Source organism: Bufo gargarizans, chromosome 1, assembly GCF_014858855.1.
Source record: "Bufo gargarizans isolate SCDJY-AF-19 chromosome 1, ASM1485885v1, whole genome shotgun sequence".
Taxonomy (NCBI): domain Eukaryota; kingdom Metazoa; phylum Chordata; class Amphibia; order Anura; family Bufonidae; genus Bufo; species Bufo gargarizans.
The window spans coordinates 737,945,157-737,965,099 of record NC_058080.1 but is presented as its reverse complement, the minus strand read 5'-3'; the positions used below and the strand labels follow the sequence as shown (position 1 = coordinate 737,965,099).

The 19,943-nt window shown below is 42.7% G+C and overlaps 1 protein-coding gene across 1 annotated transcript; it reads left to right on the top strand.

Annotated features, from left to right (window-relative positions):
• Positions 1-5,536: 5,536 nt before the first annotated feature.
• On the top strand, positions 5,537-19,189 carry LOC122930363 (zinc finger protein 260-like). Its single transcript, XM_044283709.1, has 6 exons — positions 5,537-5,586; positions 15,215-15,336; positions 15,708-15,887; positions 15,971-16,094; positions 17,052-17,841; positions 18,034-19,189. Exons 1-6 carry the CDS (start codon positions 5,553-5,555, stop codon positions 18,794-18,796), a joined length of 2,013 nt encoding a protein of 670 aa, XP_044139644.1. The 5' UTR covers positions 5,537-5,552; the 3' UTR covers positions 18,797-19,189.
• The last annotated feature ends 754 nt before the right edge of the window (positions 19,190-19,943 follow it).

Below are 19,943 nucleotides of genomic sequence, written 5' to 3'. Positions count from 1 at the left end.
TGGCTGTTAACCCTTGCTTTATTAATGGAAAAAATGGATTAAAATGGAAAATTGGCAAAAAAAATTAAATTCTGAAATTTCCTCTCTATTTGCCAATAACTCTTGTGGAACACCTAAAGGGTTAACAACGTTTGTAAAATCAGTTTTGAATACCTTAAGGGGTGTAGTTTCTTAGATGGCGTCACTTTTATGGAGTTTCTACTCTAGGGGTGCATCAGGGGGGCTTCAAATGGGCCATGGTGTAAAAAAAAAACTGTCCTGCAAAATCTGCCTTCCAAAAACCTTATGGCATTCCTTTCCTTCTGCGCCCTGCCGTGTGCCCGAACAGCAGTTTACGACCACATATGCAGTGTTTCTGTAAACTACAGAATCAGGGCCATAAATATTGAGTTTGGTTTGGCTGTTAACTCTTGCTTTGTCACTGGAAAAAATGGATTAAATTGGAAAATTTGCCAAAAAATTTTAATTCTGAAATTTCATCTCTATTTGCCAATAACTCTTGTGGAACACCTAAAGGGTTAACAACGTTTGTAAAATCAGTTTTGAATACCTTGAGGGGTGTAGTTTTTAGAATGGGGTCATTTTTGGGTGGTTTCTATCATGTAAGCCTCACAAAGTGACTTCAGACCTGAACTGGTCCTTAAAAAGTTGGTTTTTGAAAATTTCTGAGAAATTTCCAGATTTAATTCTAAACTTCTAAGTCTTGTAACATCCACAAAAAATATAATTTCATTCCCAAAATGATCCAAACATGAAGTAGACATATGGGGAATGTAAAGTAATAACTATTTTTGGAGGTATTACTATGTATTATAGAAGTAGAGAAATTGAAACTTAAAAATTTGCAAATTTTTCCAAATATTTGGTAAATTTGGTATTTTTTTATAAATAAAAATGATTTTTTTTTTTACTCCATTTTACCAGTGTCATGAAGTACAATATGTGACGAAAAAACTATCTCAGAATGGCCTGGATAAGTCAAAGCATTTTAAAGTTATCACCACATAAAGTGACACTGCTCAGATTTGCAAAAAATGGCCTGGTCCTTAAGGTGAAAATGAGCCCGGTCCTTAATGGGTTAAATATTCTCTCCTCTTTTACTGGTAGGTCCTGCAAGAGGATCACAGTCACAGACAGAGCCCGATTCCCTCCCTGCACAGGCTGCTCTGAAACAGCCCAGTCCCATATTCTCTCCAGTGCTGAGCCCCGCCCCCACATTCTTTGATCACATGACTGTGACATCATCACAGGTCCTTTAACTTTTGCCATGTGGCAGATTCAAAGCAGATCGCTGCTCTCCGTCTTATTGCTAACAGCCACTGCAGCCTGCAGGTAAGATCAGCTTAGATACACACTGCACTGCCAGGAGCTTAGATACACACTGCACTGCTAGGAGCTTAGATACACACGGAGCTCAGAGTCTCCTGCCTCCACACACTGCACTGCCAGGAGCTTAGATACACACGGAGCTCAGAGTCTCCTGCCTCCACACACTGCACTGCCAGGAGCTTAGATACACACGGAGCTCAGAGTCTCCTGCCTCCACACACTGCACTGCCAGGAGCTTAGATACACACTGCACTGCCAGGAGCTTAGATACACACTGCACTGCCAGGAGCTTAGATACACCCGGAGCTCAGGGTTTTCCCGTCAGTGCAGCTTTATGAGGGTCTGAGTTTTGTGGGATGAGTTGTACTTTTTCTCTGCCCCATTATCGGGGACATGGGACTCGCTGATTAATCTTTATTCCATTTTTTTGGAGGGGGGAGGAAGAAAACCAGCAATATGTCTCTTCTCCTGAATGAGCCACCAAGAATGGACAGGAAGGAGATCAGCAGAAGAATATTAGACCTCACCTTGGAGATCATCTCCCTGCTGAGCGGAGAGGTAAACGTTTCTAGATTTCTCTCCTCTTTATTGTATTCTGTAACAAGTCAGACATCGGGAAGGAGAATCCATCATAGGAAGAGTCCAGGGTCCTGGAGAACGGCCTCCAGACCTTCCAAGTGATGAAGAACCTGAAGATCAGCCCCCAGTATGGTGAGTGATGTATCATGTGACCAGTGACCAATCGTCATGATGTAGGAGCTATGAGAAGGTAAGTAGGCACGTTGTACCAGGAGGAGAGGGCCGGGAACAAGAAATTGAACACTTTGGTGCAGAAACGCACAAAAATCCTCATGGAAATTTGTGCAGATCTTATGTGTTCACCTGGACTCGTGTACAGGTGGCCTAAGGACTAAGGACTGCTTTTATGCCATTATTATGTGCCATAAATGTTTTGCAATTACTAAAAATAAAATGATACTTCTGCCATATACAGGTCCTTCTAAAAAAATTTGCATATTGTGATAAAGTTCCTTATTTTCTGTAATGTACTGATAAACATTAGACTTTCATATATTTTAGATTCATTACACACCAACTGAAGTAGTTCAAGCCTTTTATTGTTTTAATATTGATGATTTTGGCATACAGCTCATGAAAACCCCAAATTCCTATCAAAAATAATTAGCATATCATGAAAAGGTTCTCTAAACGAGCTATTAACCTAATCATCTGAATCAACTAATTAACTCTAAACACCTGCAAAAGATTCCTGAGGCTTTTAAAAACTCCCAGCCTGGTTCATTACTCAAAACCGCAATCATGGGTAAGACTGCCGACCTGACTGCTGTCCAGAAGGCCATCATTGACACCCTCAAGCAAGAGGGTAAGACACAGAGAGACATGTCTGAAGGAATAGGCTGTTCCCAGAGTGCTGTATCAAGGCACCTCAGTGGGAAGTCTGTGGGAAGGAAAAAGTGTGGCAGAAAACGCTGCACATCGAGAAGAGGTGACCGGACCCTGAGGAAGATTGTGGAGAAGGACCGATTCCAGACCTTGGGGGACCTGCGGAAGCAGTGGACTGAGTCTGGAGTAGAAACATCCAGAGCCACCGTGTACAGGCGTGTGCAGGAAATGGGCTACAGGTGCCGCATTCCCCAGGTCAAGCCACTTTTGAACCATAAACAGCGGCAGAAGCGCCTGACCTGGGCTACAGAGAAGCAGCACTGGACTGTTGCTCAGTGGTCCAAAGTACTTTTTTCGGATGAAAGCAAATTTTGCATGTCATTCGGAAATCAAGGTGCCAGAGTCTGGAGGAAGACTGGGGAGAGGGAAATGCCAAAGTGCCTGAAGTCCAGTGTCAAGTACCCACAATCAGTGATGGTCTGGGGGCCATGTCAGCTGCTGGTGTTGGTCCACTGTGTTTTATCAAGGGCAGGGTCAATGCAGCCGCTATCAGGAGATTGTGGAGCACTTCATGCTTCCATCTGCTGAAAAGCTTTATGGAGATGAAGATTTCTTTTATTGGTCGGATAAAATATGCAAATTATTTGAGATAGGAAATTTGGGTTTTCACGAGCTGTATGCCAAAATCATCAATATTAAAACAATAAAAGGCTTGAACTACTTCAGTTGTGTGTAATGAATCTAAAATATATGAAAGTCTAATGTTTATCAGTACATTACAGAAAATAATTAACTTTATCACAATATGCTAATTTTTTTAGAAGGACCTGTATAAATACATGGGGAAATTCTACCAAGGATATTAGCCAGAGATTATCTCTCGTACATCAGTGCTGAGCTTTACAGCTGAGCAGTCAGCATCTCCGCCTTCAATGCAGATGGTCATAGGTTCAAAACCCTGTAGAAAATATATATTTTTTAATTTAAATAAAAGTTATACACACAAGGGTATCCCCAAGCATACTGACATCTCTTGGGGATACCCCCTTCATAAGCCCTCACTCCATGTATGGACACAGAACAGGAACTCCTAAGCCATATATGGTCGTAGAGCAGGGACTCCTAAGCCGTATATGGAGAAAATGATTTTCTCCACATAATAAATAAATTTTTGAAAAAAAGAGGTTTATTTTTCAAATATGTACATAGCCTTTTAAAGAGGTTGTCCAAGTAATTTTTTTGATGACCTATCCTCAGGATAGGTCATCAATATCAGATCTGTGGGGATCTGACACCCGGCACCCCCGCCGATCACCTAGTTGAGGAGAAGGCGCCCGCCATGCCAGCACAGCCTTCCCTTTTATGGTTTACCTGTTCACCGTTAGTGATGAGCGGCAGGGGAAATATTCGAATTCGTGATATTTTGCGAATATTTGGTAGAATATTAGTCATGAATTCGAGATTATTTTCTTGATTGCGAGAAATCGGCAATGTAATATTCACGTAATGGACTCGGAATACAGGCGTGGGTCACTACAGCTACATTTTTCAAGCTGCTAGAAGTTTCCTGAGACTGGAGAAGATGGTTGGCACGGCAGAACATTACAATAGCTTTATATGCAGATAGAGTGCTCCAATATATTCGTGATTGCGCAAATCGGCACCAATGATGCAAATATTTTGGCGCAATACGTGCAACTTCACATTTTAACAGGTCTGACTACATATTAGTGATTGGTGCACTAAGTGTTGTTGTGACATCACAGCACTATGTCTGTAGGTTCTGCTGTCCATACATATCAGCTCCACTATATCACTATCTAACCTACACTGACTATCTTCCACTATCTGTATTATATATATATATATAAGCTATCTAACGAGCTATCTATCTAATGTAATGACACAGGCAAGCAGAGAGCTCAGCTATAACACTGCTGTCTCTCTCAGATCTGCAAATACTGCATACAAGGGCTGCTGGGGCGGTTCTTATATAGTAAGGGGCAGGCAGCTTTCCTATTGGTTGCTAGGGATGTTGCTAAGCTCAGACAAAGACATTGCAGCCTTCTCATTGGCCCACAAGCAAGAAGGGAGGTTACTGCTGAAAAAAAAATCTAGAATATTCGAAATTACGAATATATATCACTATATTCTAAATATTCGATAATTCTCAAAGTGCCGATATTCGCGATTAATAGTCACTATTCGAATATTCGAGCCCAACACTATTCACCGTCACAAAACACCGGTGAGCAGTGTAATTACCGCCGTCCCATTCACGTTTATGGTAAGGCGCTGCAGTATTCACTTGAATAGGAATGTGCCGTCCTATAGAAGTGAGTGGGGGCTCCATACTTATAATTACACCGCTCACCGCTGTGATTTTGACGGCGAGCAGGTAAACAATGAAGAGAAGGCTGAGGATAGGTCATCAATAATAATAACTAAGTCTCTCTCCATCCACAGGAGTACACAATAGTGAAGAAGACATCGGGGGACTGTGTGACTCCCATCATCCATCTCCGCAAATCAAGAGGGCGGAGAAGGACCCCTCCCCCCATCACAGAGCCTCCCCCTCACCCCCTGATACATGAGCAGAAGATCCTAGAGCTCACCCACAAGATGATGGAGCTGCTGACTGGAGAGGTGACACTGCTGGGAATGCTGGGAAATTCTCCAGTAACAGCACTGGAGGGGACTGGGTGATGACGGTGTCATTGTGTTGTCAGGTTCCTCTAAGGTGTCAGGATGTCACTGTCTATTTCTCCATGGAGGAGTGGGAGTATATAGAAGGACACAAGGACCTGTACAAGGAGGCCATGATGGAGGAGCACCAGCCTCTTATATCACAGGGTAAGAGCCGTCATGTGCAGTGTATACACGTGTGTGCAGTGACATGTAATGGAGGAGCACCAGCCTCTTATATCACAAGGTAAGAGCCGTCATGTGCAGTGTATACACGTGTGTGCAGTGACATGTAATGGAGGAGCACCAGCCTCTTATATCACAAGGTAAGAGCCGTCATGTGCAGTGTATACACGTGTGTGCAGTGACATGTAATGGAGGAGCACCAGCCTCTTATATCACAAGGTAAGACCCGTCATGTGCAGTGTATACACGTGTGTGCAGTGACATGTAATGGAGGAGCACCAGCCTCTTATATCACAGGGTAAGACCCGTCATGTGCAGTGTATACACGTGTGTGCAGTGACATGTAATGGAGGAGCACCAGCCTCCTTTATCACAAGGTAAGAGCCGTCTTGTGCAGTGTATACACGTGTGTGCAGTGACATGTAATGGAGGAGCTCCAGCCTCTTATATCACAAGGTAAGAGCCGTCATGTGCAGTGTATACACGTGTGTGCAGTGACATGTAATGGAGGAGCACCAGCCTCTTATATCACAAGGTAAGAGCCGTCATGTGCAGTGTATACACGTGTGTGCAGTGACATGTAATGGAGGAGCTCCAGCCTCTTATATCACAAGGTAAGACCTGTCATGTGCAGTGTATACACGTGTGTGCAGTGACTTGTAATGGAGGAGCACCAGCCTCTTATATCACCAGGTAAGACCCGTCATGTGCAGTGTATACACGTGTGTGCAGTGACATGTAATGGAGGAGCACCAGCCTCTTATATCACAAGGTAAGAGCCGTCATGTGCAGTGTATACAAGTGTGTGCAGTGACTTGTAATGGAGGAGCACCAGCCTCTTATATCACCAGGTAAGACCCGTCATGTGCAGTGTGTACACGTGTGTGCAGTGACATGTAATGGAGGATCACCAGCCTCTTATATCACAAGGTAAGACCCGTCATGTGCAGTGTATACACGTGTGTGCAGTGACATGTAATGGAGGAGCTCCAGCCTCTTATATCACAAGGTAAGACCTGTCATGTGCAGTGTATACACGTGTGTGCAGTGACATGTAATGGAGGAGCACCAGCCTCTTATATCACAAGGTAAGAGCCGTCATGTGCAGTGTATACACGTGTGTGCAGTGACATGTAATGGAGGAGCACCAGCCTCTTATATCACAAGGTAAGAGCCGTCATGTGCAGTGTATACACGTGTGTGCAGTGACATGTAATGGAGGAGCACCAGCCTCTTATATCACAAGGTAAGAGCCGTCATGTGCAGTGTATACACGTGTGTGCAGTGACATGTAATGGAGGAGCACCAGCCTCTTATATCACAGGGTAAGAGCCGTCATGTGCAGTGTATACACGTGTGTGCAGTGACATGTAATGGAGGAGCACCAGCCTCTTATATCACAAGGTAAGAGCCGTCATGTGCAGTGTATACACGTGTGTGCAGTGACATGTAATGGAGGAGCACCAGCCTCTTATATCACAGGGTAAGACCCGTCATGTGCAGTGTATACATGTGTGTGCAGTGACATGTAATGGAGGAGCACCAGCCTCTTATATCACAAGGTAAGAGCCGTCATGTGCAGTGTATACACGTGTGTGCAGTGACATGTAATGGAGGAGCACCAGCCTCTTATATCACAGGGTAAGAGCCGTCATGTGCAGTGTATACACGTGTGTGCAGTGACATGTAATGGAGGAGCACCAGCCTCTTATATCACAGGGTAAGACCCGTCATGTGCAGTGTATACACGTGTGTGCAGTGACATGTAATGGAGGAGCACCAGCCTCCTATATCACAGGGTAAGAGCCGTCATGTGCAGTGTATACACGTGTGTGCAGTGACATGTAATGGAGGAGCACCAGCCTCTTATATCACAAGGTAAGAGCCGTCATGTGCAGTGTATACACGTGTGTGCAGTGACATGTAATGGAGGAGCACCAGCCTCTTATATCACAAGGTAAGAGCCGTCATGTGCAGTGTATACACGTGTGTGCAGTGACATGTAATGGAGGAGATGCACAGGTATAGACTGTTTGTAATGTTAGTTTCATAGTGATACCTTATGATATAGTTACTAACCATATGTCTACATTATGTTGCCCTCATTTTATAAATGTGATATAATTATTTTTTTTTTTAGTAGAAGAAGGTTTGGCATTTTCTAGAAAAACTCCAAAACCCACTGGTTTTTTTAAAGAACATTTCAGTTCTGAAGTGACTTTGAGGGGCTTACATAAAAGACACCACCCAGAAATGACCTAATTTAAGAAACTAAAATTTTTCATCACTGATTTTCATCTTGTTTCTTAAGTCTTCAGGACTGTGGCAGGCGCAGCGCTATGAAGTGCCTTTTGTGCTGTGGCATTAGAAGAATTTTGATATCTCTGACTTTTTAGTCTAACCAGACTGTCTATTAGGCCTCATGCACACGGCTGTTGTTTTGGTCCGCATCCGAGCTGCCGTTTTGGCGGCTCGGATGTGGACCCATTCACTTCAATGGGGCTGCAAAAGATGCGGACAGCACTCCATGTGCTGTCCTACTCCGTTGCTCAGTACCGTGGCCCCGCTAAAAAAATATAACATGTCCTATTCTTGTCTGCGATTTGCGGACAAGAATAGACATTTATATTAAAGGCTGTCCGTGCTGTTCCGCAAATTGCGGAACGCGCACGGACGCTATCCGTGTTTTCCGGACCGCAAAACACACCACGGTCATGTGCATGAGGCCTTACTCTGTAATTCCTCTAGCCCCGTTCTATGGAAACAGTAAGTTTAAAGAGCACACCAAATGCTTGAAATAACTTCTTTATTAACTTCAACTTTCCTTAATATATTACACTGCCGCCTCCGCAGCAGATAGTCCATGTACATATCACGTGTTGAATAAAGTATCACAAAATGGCGGTATGATTAGGATGGTGGTTCAACTGTTCAATCTTGTCATTCAACATAAAATGGTGGATATATTTCTCTCTTGAGTATCTGTACTCTCACTTTAAGTTATTTAAGCACTTTATTATCTCTCTGAGAGGTAGATCTGAGGTCTAGCTAATAGTTCTGCTTGCTCAACTTGGTTTGCAGTATTCAATTGCTTATGATCTGGTATGAGCAGTTCGCAGTTTGTATGCTATTTGTATGGAATCTGGTTTGTATGCTTGCTATTTGTATTTGAAATTTGTAGTATGCAGTTAGCAGTAACTATTTGCAGATTGGTTGAGTATGATCTGGTATGGTTGTATGCAATTTGGATTGCAATATGGAATTTGAATTTGGATTGTGAACTTTGTAGTTTGCAATTGGATGCTTGCAATTTTGTGGAACTGTAAGTAAACACACATATAACTGGTTCAGTGTACAGTTCTAATCACAATACTAACAATATGAACATTATATAAACTGTTCTAAATACCTATTTTGGCCTCTTGTTTCCATAAAACTAGACTCTGACTGGAACTGTGTGTCTGTTCAGCTCCTCTCTCTGGTGAATAATGATTCCAGCTAGGGGAATTCCCAGACAGGCTGTGTGTGAGGCTGGCTATGATTGGCGAAAACTCTTGCTGTGTGAGAAGCTGGCTGTGATTGGTCTAGACTTCTGCCCAGCAACAACAAATTAACACTATGCTTTCTGTTGTTTCTGCTGTGTCACTGAGCTTACCTTACATTACAAAATGAATCTTAAAGGCATATTATCTTTTTCTGCTTCTGTGAACACAAAATATAACAGTTATATGACATCCAAAACATGATGTCACAGTAAATAACTCTGCTTTTGTCTTTAACACATAAACATAGGAACTGTATTAAGGCTATTGGCAGGTCTAGCTGTATACACATATAAGCTATACTAGCAACCTAGGACAGGTCTTAGCTAGCCAGCTACAACGACAGTGTTTCATAGGAATTAAAGTGAAATTTCAAAATTTCACTTTTTTTGGAAGATTTCCTATTTTCACCCCCTCTGTAACACAGCAAGGGGTAGCAACCGAACAAACCTCAATAATTAATACCCTGATTCTGCAGTTTACATAAAAACCCCATATGTGATGATCGTAAACCTCTACATGGGCACACAGCAGGGCTCAGAAGGGAAGGAGCACCATATGGGTTTTGGAGGGCAGATTTCACTGCAATAATTTTCAGGCACCATGTCTTATTTGAAGAGACCCTGAGGTACCCCTACAGTGGAAACCCTCCAAACGTTACCCCATTTTGTAAACTACACACCCCCAAGGAATTTTTTAACTGCTGGAGTGAGTACTGTTGCCCAACGGGCATTTCATATGGCACTCTGTATCAAGGGTGAGTGCTTCAAGTAGAGTAGCCACCCCGCTTGGATACACACTATAAAGAAATAAAGAGTGATATATACTTAAAGAGGTTATCTGAGATCTATAATGCCCCTCACACATATTGTACTTACCTTGCTCCCCGGCACCCGCGTAACTTCTGATGCTGGCACGGCCGCTACTGCATAACCCCGTCGCAAGAATATTATGTGGTATATAATAAACTCCTATTAGTATTTTATTATTGTTTTTGCCTCCATGTATTTCTACCCACAGTGGCTCCACACGTTCATGTCCCTCACCTACATCTTCTCTGACTGTGGGCTTTAGACAGGACTTTACATAAAGGCAGACCCCTCCCCCTCTCTGATTTTGGTGATCCTTTCTAAACAGACTGTAACCCTGTATATTAACTGCCCAGTCATAGCTATCATCCAGCCATGTCTCAGTTATTCCCACTGTCATAGTCCTCCTCACACATCACTAATTCCAGTTCCCCAGTTTTATTAGGCTTCTGGCATTAGTATACATACAATTAAAAGGTTTATGTATATTTTTTACCCTACTCTTTCCTTCTAAACTGTTCTAGTCCCTCCTTTCATTCCTCCCCCAGTCCCATTACCTTGCCCCTAGTCTCTATCTGCACTATCTTCCCCTCCTATAACGTAATTACCCTCCCCCCAGTCCCTAGTTAAACACTACTACAACCTTCTAGCCACTTTCTCCCCCAACACTGCTGCCCCTTCCCCATTGATGTACTGCCCATCCCTATGATAGAGCCTGTAGCTGATAGAGAAGGAACTCAAACCCCTCCTTCCTACACCAGTTCTTGAGCCACTTGTTAACCTCCCTAATCTCCCGCTGCCTTTATTGTGTGGCTCGTGGTACGGGTAGTATTTCGGAAAACACTACCTTTGAGGTCCTTGCCCTAAGCTTTTGACTTAAATCCCTAAAATAATTTTTAACCGATGCTCCACCTACCTCTAACTTTGTCATTGGTTCCGATAAGGACCATGACTGCTAGATCTTCTGCAGCCCCTCCCAGTAATCTGTCAACCCGATCCGTGATGTGTCAAAGTCGAGCACCAGGAAGACAACACACCATTTGAGGATCCCATTCTTTGTAACAGATCACCCTATCTGTACCCCTAATAATTGAGTCTCCCACTACCAGCACCTCTCTGGCCTGCCCTGCTCTCCTGGTCCCCTGATTTACTGGAGTTGACATTGCCCTGACTGGCAGAGGAAGGGTCTGGCTGCAGCAGTGCTCCCCCTGAACTGACATCCCCCTCATCTGCCAACCTTGCAAACTTCTTGTGGTGTGTCAGATCAGGGCTAGCCTCCCTGGCACTCTTCTCTCTACCCCGCTTTCTGTTAGCTAGCTACCTTACTTTCCTGAGCCCCCTCTCTACAACCCTCCCCCACATCTACCCCATAGAGTGCTTGCTCAGTGAGCAGCAAACTCTTTTCCAAATTGTCAACGCTTCTCACATTTTGAACAAATATATGCACCCTCAAACAACTGTTCCAGGACTGCATAAATTAGACAAGATGTGCACTGGACTACGCTGTCAATAATGGAACATATACTAATAGGGATTACGCAAGAAAAGAGAAAAAATACAATATAGTGCAGTGATAAGAATCTTACTTACTGTAGTCCCCTCCTAAAGTCCCTGAATCCCAAGTCACGTAATCTAAAGTCACACACTTAATACAAACACACACTTGAAATCAAACACGAGAATGCTCACAAACTCGTGTTGTTTGTCTGCTTGTATAAGTTCAGGTCTCAAACCAGGCTGCTTTTTTTCCCTCTGGATTCAATTTTTTTTTATACTTTAACCATTTAATAGTCCTGTAAGCAGACTATAATAGGTGATCCATGTAGTTAAATGTATTTTAATGTCGGTGCTATAATGACATTCACCAGTAGGCTGCGCTAGAGAGGCACAGCCTGTTGAGACACTCTAGAGCAGGGATGCCCAACCTGCGGCCCTCCAGCTGTTGCCAAACTACAATTGCCAGCATGCCTGGACAGCCTACAGCTATTAGGGCATGCTGGGAGTTGTAGTTTTGCAACAGCTGGAGGGCCGCAGGTTGAGCATCCCTGCTCTAGAGCAGGGTTCAGCAACCCTTGGCACTCCAGCTGCTATGAAACTACAACTCCCAGCATGCTAACATGCTCGGCTGTTCTAACTCCCATGGAAGTGAATGGGGGCATTCTGGGAGTTGTAGTATCAGCACACCTGCAGTTTCGAAGGGTGCTGATCCCTGCTCTAGAGGCAGGCCTGGGGCCTTCACTAGGCTCTGGCCTACCTGCTTTGACATGGGCACTTTGTGATCTCATTCGTGCCGATGGGATCCGATTTCTCTGTAACGACTTACATGCCACGGGCGCTATTGGCCACAGGATGTAAGTGGTTAAACGGCACGAATCAGCACTCTCAGCAGGAGAGCAGCTCTCATGTTAGAGCCGAGCACCCACTTTTTGCTGATTATATGACTTTCTTCTTTTTCTGGACCCGTTAAGGACCTACCGGACTTCAGCTATCAGATTGCCGACTCTACCTCCCTTTATTCTCTATTTCCTTTTCTTCCTTTTTCCATACTGTCTGCATCTTGCCCCTCACTGAAGACCTTCCCCCCGCCCTCTCTTCTCCTCTCCCCTCGTCCACATTACTCATCATTCCTTCTTACACTATTTTGTGCTTCCCCTATTTTTCCATCCTTCCTTCCCTATTTTCCTATTACGCTCTTCTGTCCTGATCCATCTCTTTTCCTGATCTCTTCTTCTTCCTGCTATCTCTGTTTTCTCTGGATCATCTATGGTGCATCGCTCTACCTTAGATCCTTCCTATTTTCCTCACTGTTCCTTTTATCACTATTGCGCTCCAGCTTGGAATCCCTGCTCCCCCCCATGTTACCAGCCCTCAGTTATACTACCTGCAACATCAGCCCTCATTGATGCGCCAGCATGGCCTCCTCCGCACTCAGCAATGTGATCCCATAGCTAGTTTACCTTCTTCTCCACTGTGGGACGAATGGCCGATATCTCCACCTCTCTACTTCCTGCCGCCCTTTGTCGTTTCCTGTGTAATCCGCACCAGTTTGACTGGTGCACGGCGCCTACCTGACAGATGCTTCATTCTCCCTGGTGCCTGATCTTTCTTTCTGCTTCATCCTCGGCAAATAGAGAGGTGTGGAGTCCGGTGGTTACCTTTTGTGATCACCATGATGGTGATCTTTTCACTTTGATGTGCATTTCTGGAAGGAACTACATAGTTCTTGAAAAAAGCTGAAAGTTTGTGTGTGTGAGAGAGAGAGAGTTCAACATGTAATGGGACAGTTTAAAGTATACAGTAATCTACGCACAATACTGTGGTTAATGTGTGTATTTTTAATATAATAAATGTAATACTAGAGGTGCAGTGTATACTGACACCAAGTTTATGTAAATCATAGTCTACAGAATATAGAATTCTAGTGACTAACGGCACCGTTCACAGTATATGGTAATCATTGCGCAGTCAAAAAATAATCAATTTGTGTTATTTAAAATGTCATGCAAAACCTGTAGTATATACAATGGTAATATGTAATGCTAGAGTTCAAAGTATATAGTAATCTGTATAATACTGTGGTTGGTGAGTGTTATTTCAAATATAATGAAAATAATACTAGAGGTACAGTGTACACTGGCACCAAGTGTATAAATGTAGTTAATACCAGCACACATGCGTTAAGCGGTTCGGGCTGTATGGGAGATTATTATTATTATTTTTAAATGTGTATTTATTAAAAACAACATATTCGATGGAGCAAGGGAAGAAGGTCATGTAGTCTGATGAGTCCAGAATTTCCCTGTTCCAGAGTGATGGGCGCATCAGGGTAAGAAGAGAGGCAGATGAAGTGATGCCCCCATCATACCCAGTGCCTCCTGTACCAGCCTGTGGGGGCAGTGCTAGGATCTGGGGCAGTGCTAGGATCTGGGGTTGCTGCAGTTGGTCAGGTCTAGGTTCAGCAACAGTATGTGCTCCAAGAATGAGGTCAGCGACCACCTGAACATACTGAGTGACCAGGTTATTCCATCAATGCATTATTTCTTCCCTGGTGGAACGGGCATATTCCACGATGACAATGCCAGGATTCATCGGGCTCAAATTGTGAAAGAGCGGTTCAGGGAGCATGAGACATCATTTTCACACATGGATTGGCCACCACAGAGTCCAGACCTGAACCCCATTGAGAATCTTTTTTTTTTTGGACAGGCAATGTATGTTAAGCTGTTGGGGCTGCATTAATCACAGAATTCTGCCCTCCATTTCTATGGGTTTGGGCGGTATTTATTGCGAAAACTGGAGAAAGCTAAATAAATAATAATAAGTATATAAGGAATAACAGTTTAGTGCTTTTCAAGCACTATACAGTATTTTTTCATCCTATAAGACGCACCGGCCTATAAGACGCACCTAGGTGTTAGAGGAGGAGAATAAGAAAATAATATTTTTCAGATAAGACCACCAATGTCAATCAGAACTCAGCTCAGAGCCCCAATCAGACCCCCAATATTAATTAGACTTTCAATCTGACCTCAGATCAGACCCTCAATGTAAATAAGAACCCCCCATTCAGATCTCAGATCAGACCACCAATGTTAACCAGACCTCATCACAGACCCCCAATGTAAATAAGATCTACCGCCCCTCCCCCCATTCAGACATCAGATCAGACCCACAGTGTTAATGACCCGTGAGTTCAGACCCCCATGCTCAGAGCAAAAAATATATAAAATCAACTTACCTCTCCTGCTCCGGACACCGCCGCCACTCCTAGGATCCAGCTCTCTTCTTTCTGCTGCACGTTGTGCGGTGACCTGATGTGCACAGCGTGAATTCATAGAGCACATATGTCCTCATGCTCTGCGCAGTCACAGCATAACGAGAGGTCGAGGACTAGGAAGCGGTGAACAGTGAGTCCACGGAGCGCTGCGTTCTCTGCTTCCCGGTCCTCCTGTACTTATGGGCACTTCCACAATGGAAGCAGAAAGGAAGAGCTGCTGAGGGGGATACAGCGGACGATGATCTTCCTTTTGTCTCTGCTTGTAGTTTCCAGCTGCACAGGAAAGGGAGAAACTACCTGTTGGTGAAGACTTAAGTATAAGGAAAGAATATGAAGATGTAAATTTCTGTATAAACTAAGCATCTAAAAACATAACTTTATTAGTTTAGAAGGTTTAAGATCCATTTGAAATCCAAGTCTGCAAAAAACAAAACCAAAACATGGGAGTGGTTCTTTAAACTGTATTCCTTTTTTTGGAGGAGGGATGAAGAAAACCAGCAATAAGGCCCTTCTTCTGAATGATCCACCAAGAATGGACAGGAAGATGAACAGCAGAAGAATATTAGACCTCACCTTGGAGATCATCTCCCTGCTGAGCGGAGAGGTAAACTTTTCTCTCCCCTTTATTGTATTCTGTAACAAGTCAGACATTGGGAAGGAGAATCCATCATAGGAAGTGATAGGAAGAGTCCAGGGTCCTGTAGAACAGCTTCCAGAACTTCCAAATGACAGAGAACCTGAAGATCAGCCACCAATATGGTGAGTGATGGATCATGTGACCAGTGACCAATAGTCATGTTGTTGGAGGCATGAGAAGGTAAGTAGGCACGTTGTACCCAGGAAGAAAGGACCAGGAACAAGATGATCATGCTGCAGTGCGGCCTGGAGGCAGGATTTCTATCACTAGTCTAACTTCTACATGTTTGGATTAATAGAGTAGATCCTGCTCACAGGACTTTTTTTTCCCATCTTCAGGAGTACACAATAGTGAAGAAGACATCGGGGGACTGTGTGACTCCCATAATCCATCTCCGTGAATCAAGAGGGCAGAGAAGGACCCCTCACCACATCACAGAACCTCAACCTCACCCCCTGATACATGAGCAGAAGATCCTAGAACTCACACACAAGATGATGGAGCTGCTGACTAGAGAGGTGACACTGCTGGGAATGCTGGGAAATTCTCCAGTAACAGCACTGGAGGGGTCTCAGTGATGACTGTGTCACTGTGTTGTCAGGTTCCTATAAGGTGTCAGGATGTCACTGTCTACTTCTCCATGGAAGAGTGGGAGCATATAGAAGGACACAAGGATCTGTACAAGGAGGCCATGATGAAGGAGCACCAGCCTCTTATATCACAAGGTAAGAGCCGTCATGTGCAGTGTATACACGTGTGTGCAGTGACATGTAATGGAGGAGCACCAGCCTCCTATATCACAGGGTAAGACCTGTCATGTGCAGTGACATGTAATGGTGGACTATGCAGGGTGGGCTCTTTAACATCACATTAGGACCCTGCATTTGCCTTGTAAATCAAATATATCGATAGGGCTCCATTTACCTGACGAATGGTACACACGTGTCCTATTAGCATTTTTCAGGCTGTATAATAGACTACACGCTTCTATGCAGAGGCCTCCTGGAAATAAACTATTATAATTCATTTAGAATTTATGAAAAAATTGGCTTCTGAGCAAATGTGAAGCTTTTGCAATTTGATTCTTGCAAAATGCTCAAAATACTATCTGCCATTTTACAGATCAAAGGCCAGCAGGGCAGGAGGATCACACATCCCTGAGTAAGACCATGGCCGGTGGGATTGCCCATAATGCCATGCAGTTAGCTTCAGCCAATCAGAAGGAACAATATTGACATGTCATAGTCAGATCCCAAGAAGAGAATTCATGTGTATTCGGAGTCTGCACATTGATGTGCTGTGGCAGGATGTCAGAGAGGCGGTAAAGAAAGCTTTCTCTAGGCACACAATACAGCTAATTTAGGAGGAGTAGGTGGTGCAGGTGGAAATGTCGTTTTCACAGGCAATGCTAGGGACTGACACTGATGATGATGACACTGGCCATGACCAACCATTGCATTGTGGGGTGGAGACTAAAAGAACTGACGTGTTGGCAGATTGCCAGACAGGGTCAGGTTTTTTAATATTTTTGTGCTAAGTTTATGTAAAAAAAATCCTGGTATTTTATTAGTATTAATATTTCTCCGTCATGTAGCAGCCACTTTCAGTCTAATAGGAATGTTATAAGTTTATCTACTCCGTAGTTTGAAAATAAATCGAACATTTCATTTTTATCTTAACAGAAAATTCCAGAAACAATTCTGAGGGAAACTTCATCTTACCACTAACTTATAAAGCAAAAGATAAAGATATCCTACAGCTTTCTTCAGGAAAAAAACTTATTACCCTTAATGTACATCCAGGACTTCACAGTTCAGATCTATCGCATAATTCCCTTAATCATAAGGAACCTTCTTCTGATCAATCACACATTGTTACCAGAAGTAGAAATCAGAAAGGGGTGAAACGATTTCAGTGTGGCAAAAAATCCACAAAAACCTCAGGTCTTTCTACAACAACAAGAAGACTTAAAGGAGAGAAGCCATACTCCTGTTCAGAATGTGAGAAATGTTTTCAAAAGAAATCACATCTTCTTATACATGAGAGAATTCACACAGGAGAAAAGCCATATTCATGTTCAGAATGTGGAAAATGTTTTATGCGCAAATCATATTTTGTTGTACATCAGAGAATTCATACAGGAGAGAAGCCACATGCCTGTTCAGAATGTTCCAAGTGCTTCACAGACAAATCAAGTCTTGTTAGACATGAGAAAAATCATACAAGAGAGAATTTATATTCATGTTCAGAATGTGGGAAGTGCTTCACAGATAAATCAAATCTTGTTATACATGAGAGAAGTCACACAGGAGTGAAGCCATTTTCATGCTCAGAATGTGGGATATGTTTTACAGATCAATCAAATCTTGCTATACATGAGAGAAGTCATACAGGAGTGAAGCCATATTCGTGTTCAGAATGTGGTAAATGTTTTTCATATAAAATAAGTCTTGTTACACATGAGAGAATTCACACAGGAGAAACACCATTCTCATGTTCAGAATGTGGAAAATGTTTTTCATATAAAATAAGTCTTGTTACACATGAGAGAATTCACACAGGAGAAACACCATTCTCATGTTCAGAATGTGGAAAATGTTTTATTGCTAAATTCAGTCTTGTTAGACATGAGAGGAGAATTCACATAGGAGAGAAGCCATATTCGTGTTCAGAATGTGGAAAATGCTTTGCACAGAAGTCAATTCTTGTTAGACATGAGAAAAGTCATACAGGAGATAAGCCATATTCATGTTCAGAATGTGAGAAATGTTTTAAAGAAAAATGTGATCTTTTTAGACATCTAAGAAGTCACACTGGAGAGAAACCGTATCCATGCTCAGAATGTGGGAAATGTTTTACACAGAAATCAGACCTTGTGAGTCATCAGAGAATTCACACAGGAGAAAAACCATATTCATGTTCAGAATGTGGAAAATGTTTTACAAAAGAATCTGGTCTTGTTAGCCATCAGAGAAGTCATACAGGAGAGAGGGTATATTTCAAAGGAAAGAAGACATATTCATGTTCAGAATGTGGAAAATGTTTTGCAAAGAAATCAAAACTTGTTAGACATGAGAGAACTCACACAGGAGAGAAACCATATTCATGTTTAGAATGTGGTAAATGTTTTGCACTTAAATCAACTCTTGTTGCACATGAGAGAATTCATACAGGAGAGAAGCCATATTCATGTTCAGAATGTGGGAAATGTTTTACACAGAAACCAAATCTTGCTAAACATGTGAGACGTCACACAGGAGAGAAGCCATATTCATGTTCAGAATGTGGAAAATGTTTTACACAAAAATCTGAGCTTGTTTCCCATAAGAAAAATCACACAGAAGAGAAGCCGTATTCTTGTTCAGAATGCGGTAAATGTTTTAAATGGAAAACAAACCTTGTTAAACATAAGAGAATTCACACATGAGAGAAGCCATTTTGATGTTCTAAATGTGGAAAACGTTTTGTAAGGTAATCAAATTCTAAAACTCACCAGATCAGAAGAAACTACAATAAATATTTTTGGGGAATATGGAAACACTATAAGAGTAAATAAAGAATTTTAACCCCACTTTGCCACAGATGTTAAAATTGGGTTTACCTGGCAACATGTGTCGCATGATACCAAATCTCAGAGAAGTTCAGCAACTTGCTGTCCTGTATCTATTTTAGTACTAAGATTTTGCTGAAAATTGTAGAAATGTTGCAGTCACATGTGAATTGCATTGTGTTCTATGATGTCAGTCCTATGTGATCTGCTACAAAAACTCAATGTTGATTTTTTTTTGGAAAACAAGATGCAAAGATAAGCCGCACTCACCATTCGTGTTCACGCTTCTTTATTGTAGGGCATATAGCGGGGGCAGACTCACATGGAGTATCAATCCACAGCGACGGCCGTTTCGCGGTATGACCGCTTCCTCCGGCTGTTTGATCCACTCTGGGAATCAAGTGTGTGCTAGTTTATAGCGTCAATAGGGGGAGGGGTCAGCTGACCCATCACTCAATCACCCTCGACGCTGCACCACCTGCACACACCTGAAACACAGGTGCATCGATAGATTAGTGCATGTTTCAGTTTAAAAACAATACTGACACAGATGAAACAATAGTTACAAAAAGTGACACATAGTCTGCGAATAGTATCTAAACACATGGAAGGATACACAAATATACATGAAAGGGATGCAAAAGTTAATGCAATAATATATAAACACAAAAACGTATAAATATATATACAGTGACTAAAGATAATCTAAAGTGTATTCATAAGAGAATCATATTTACATAGCGTCCTATTCAATGAATGCTGCCAAATCATTGCGTTCGTTCAAGCCTAAACAACCTGTGGCATCAGTCTTAATAATATACAGAGCTTCTTTCTGGAGCAAGGTGCGGTGTCTATCACCTCCCTGAATTGGTGGGGGGACATGTTCTAGGCCCGCAAATCGCAAGACACTTGCGTCTCCCCCATGTTGGCACCGTACATGCTCAATAAGACGAGTACGTCCCTTGCCTGTTTTAATTGAGTTACGATGTTCTCGTACCCGCTCCATTAAGGATCTCTTGGTTTT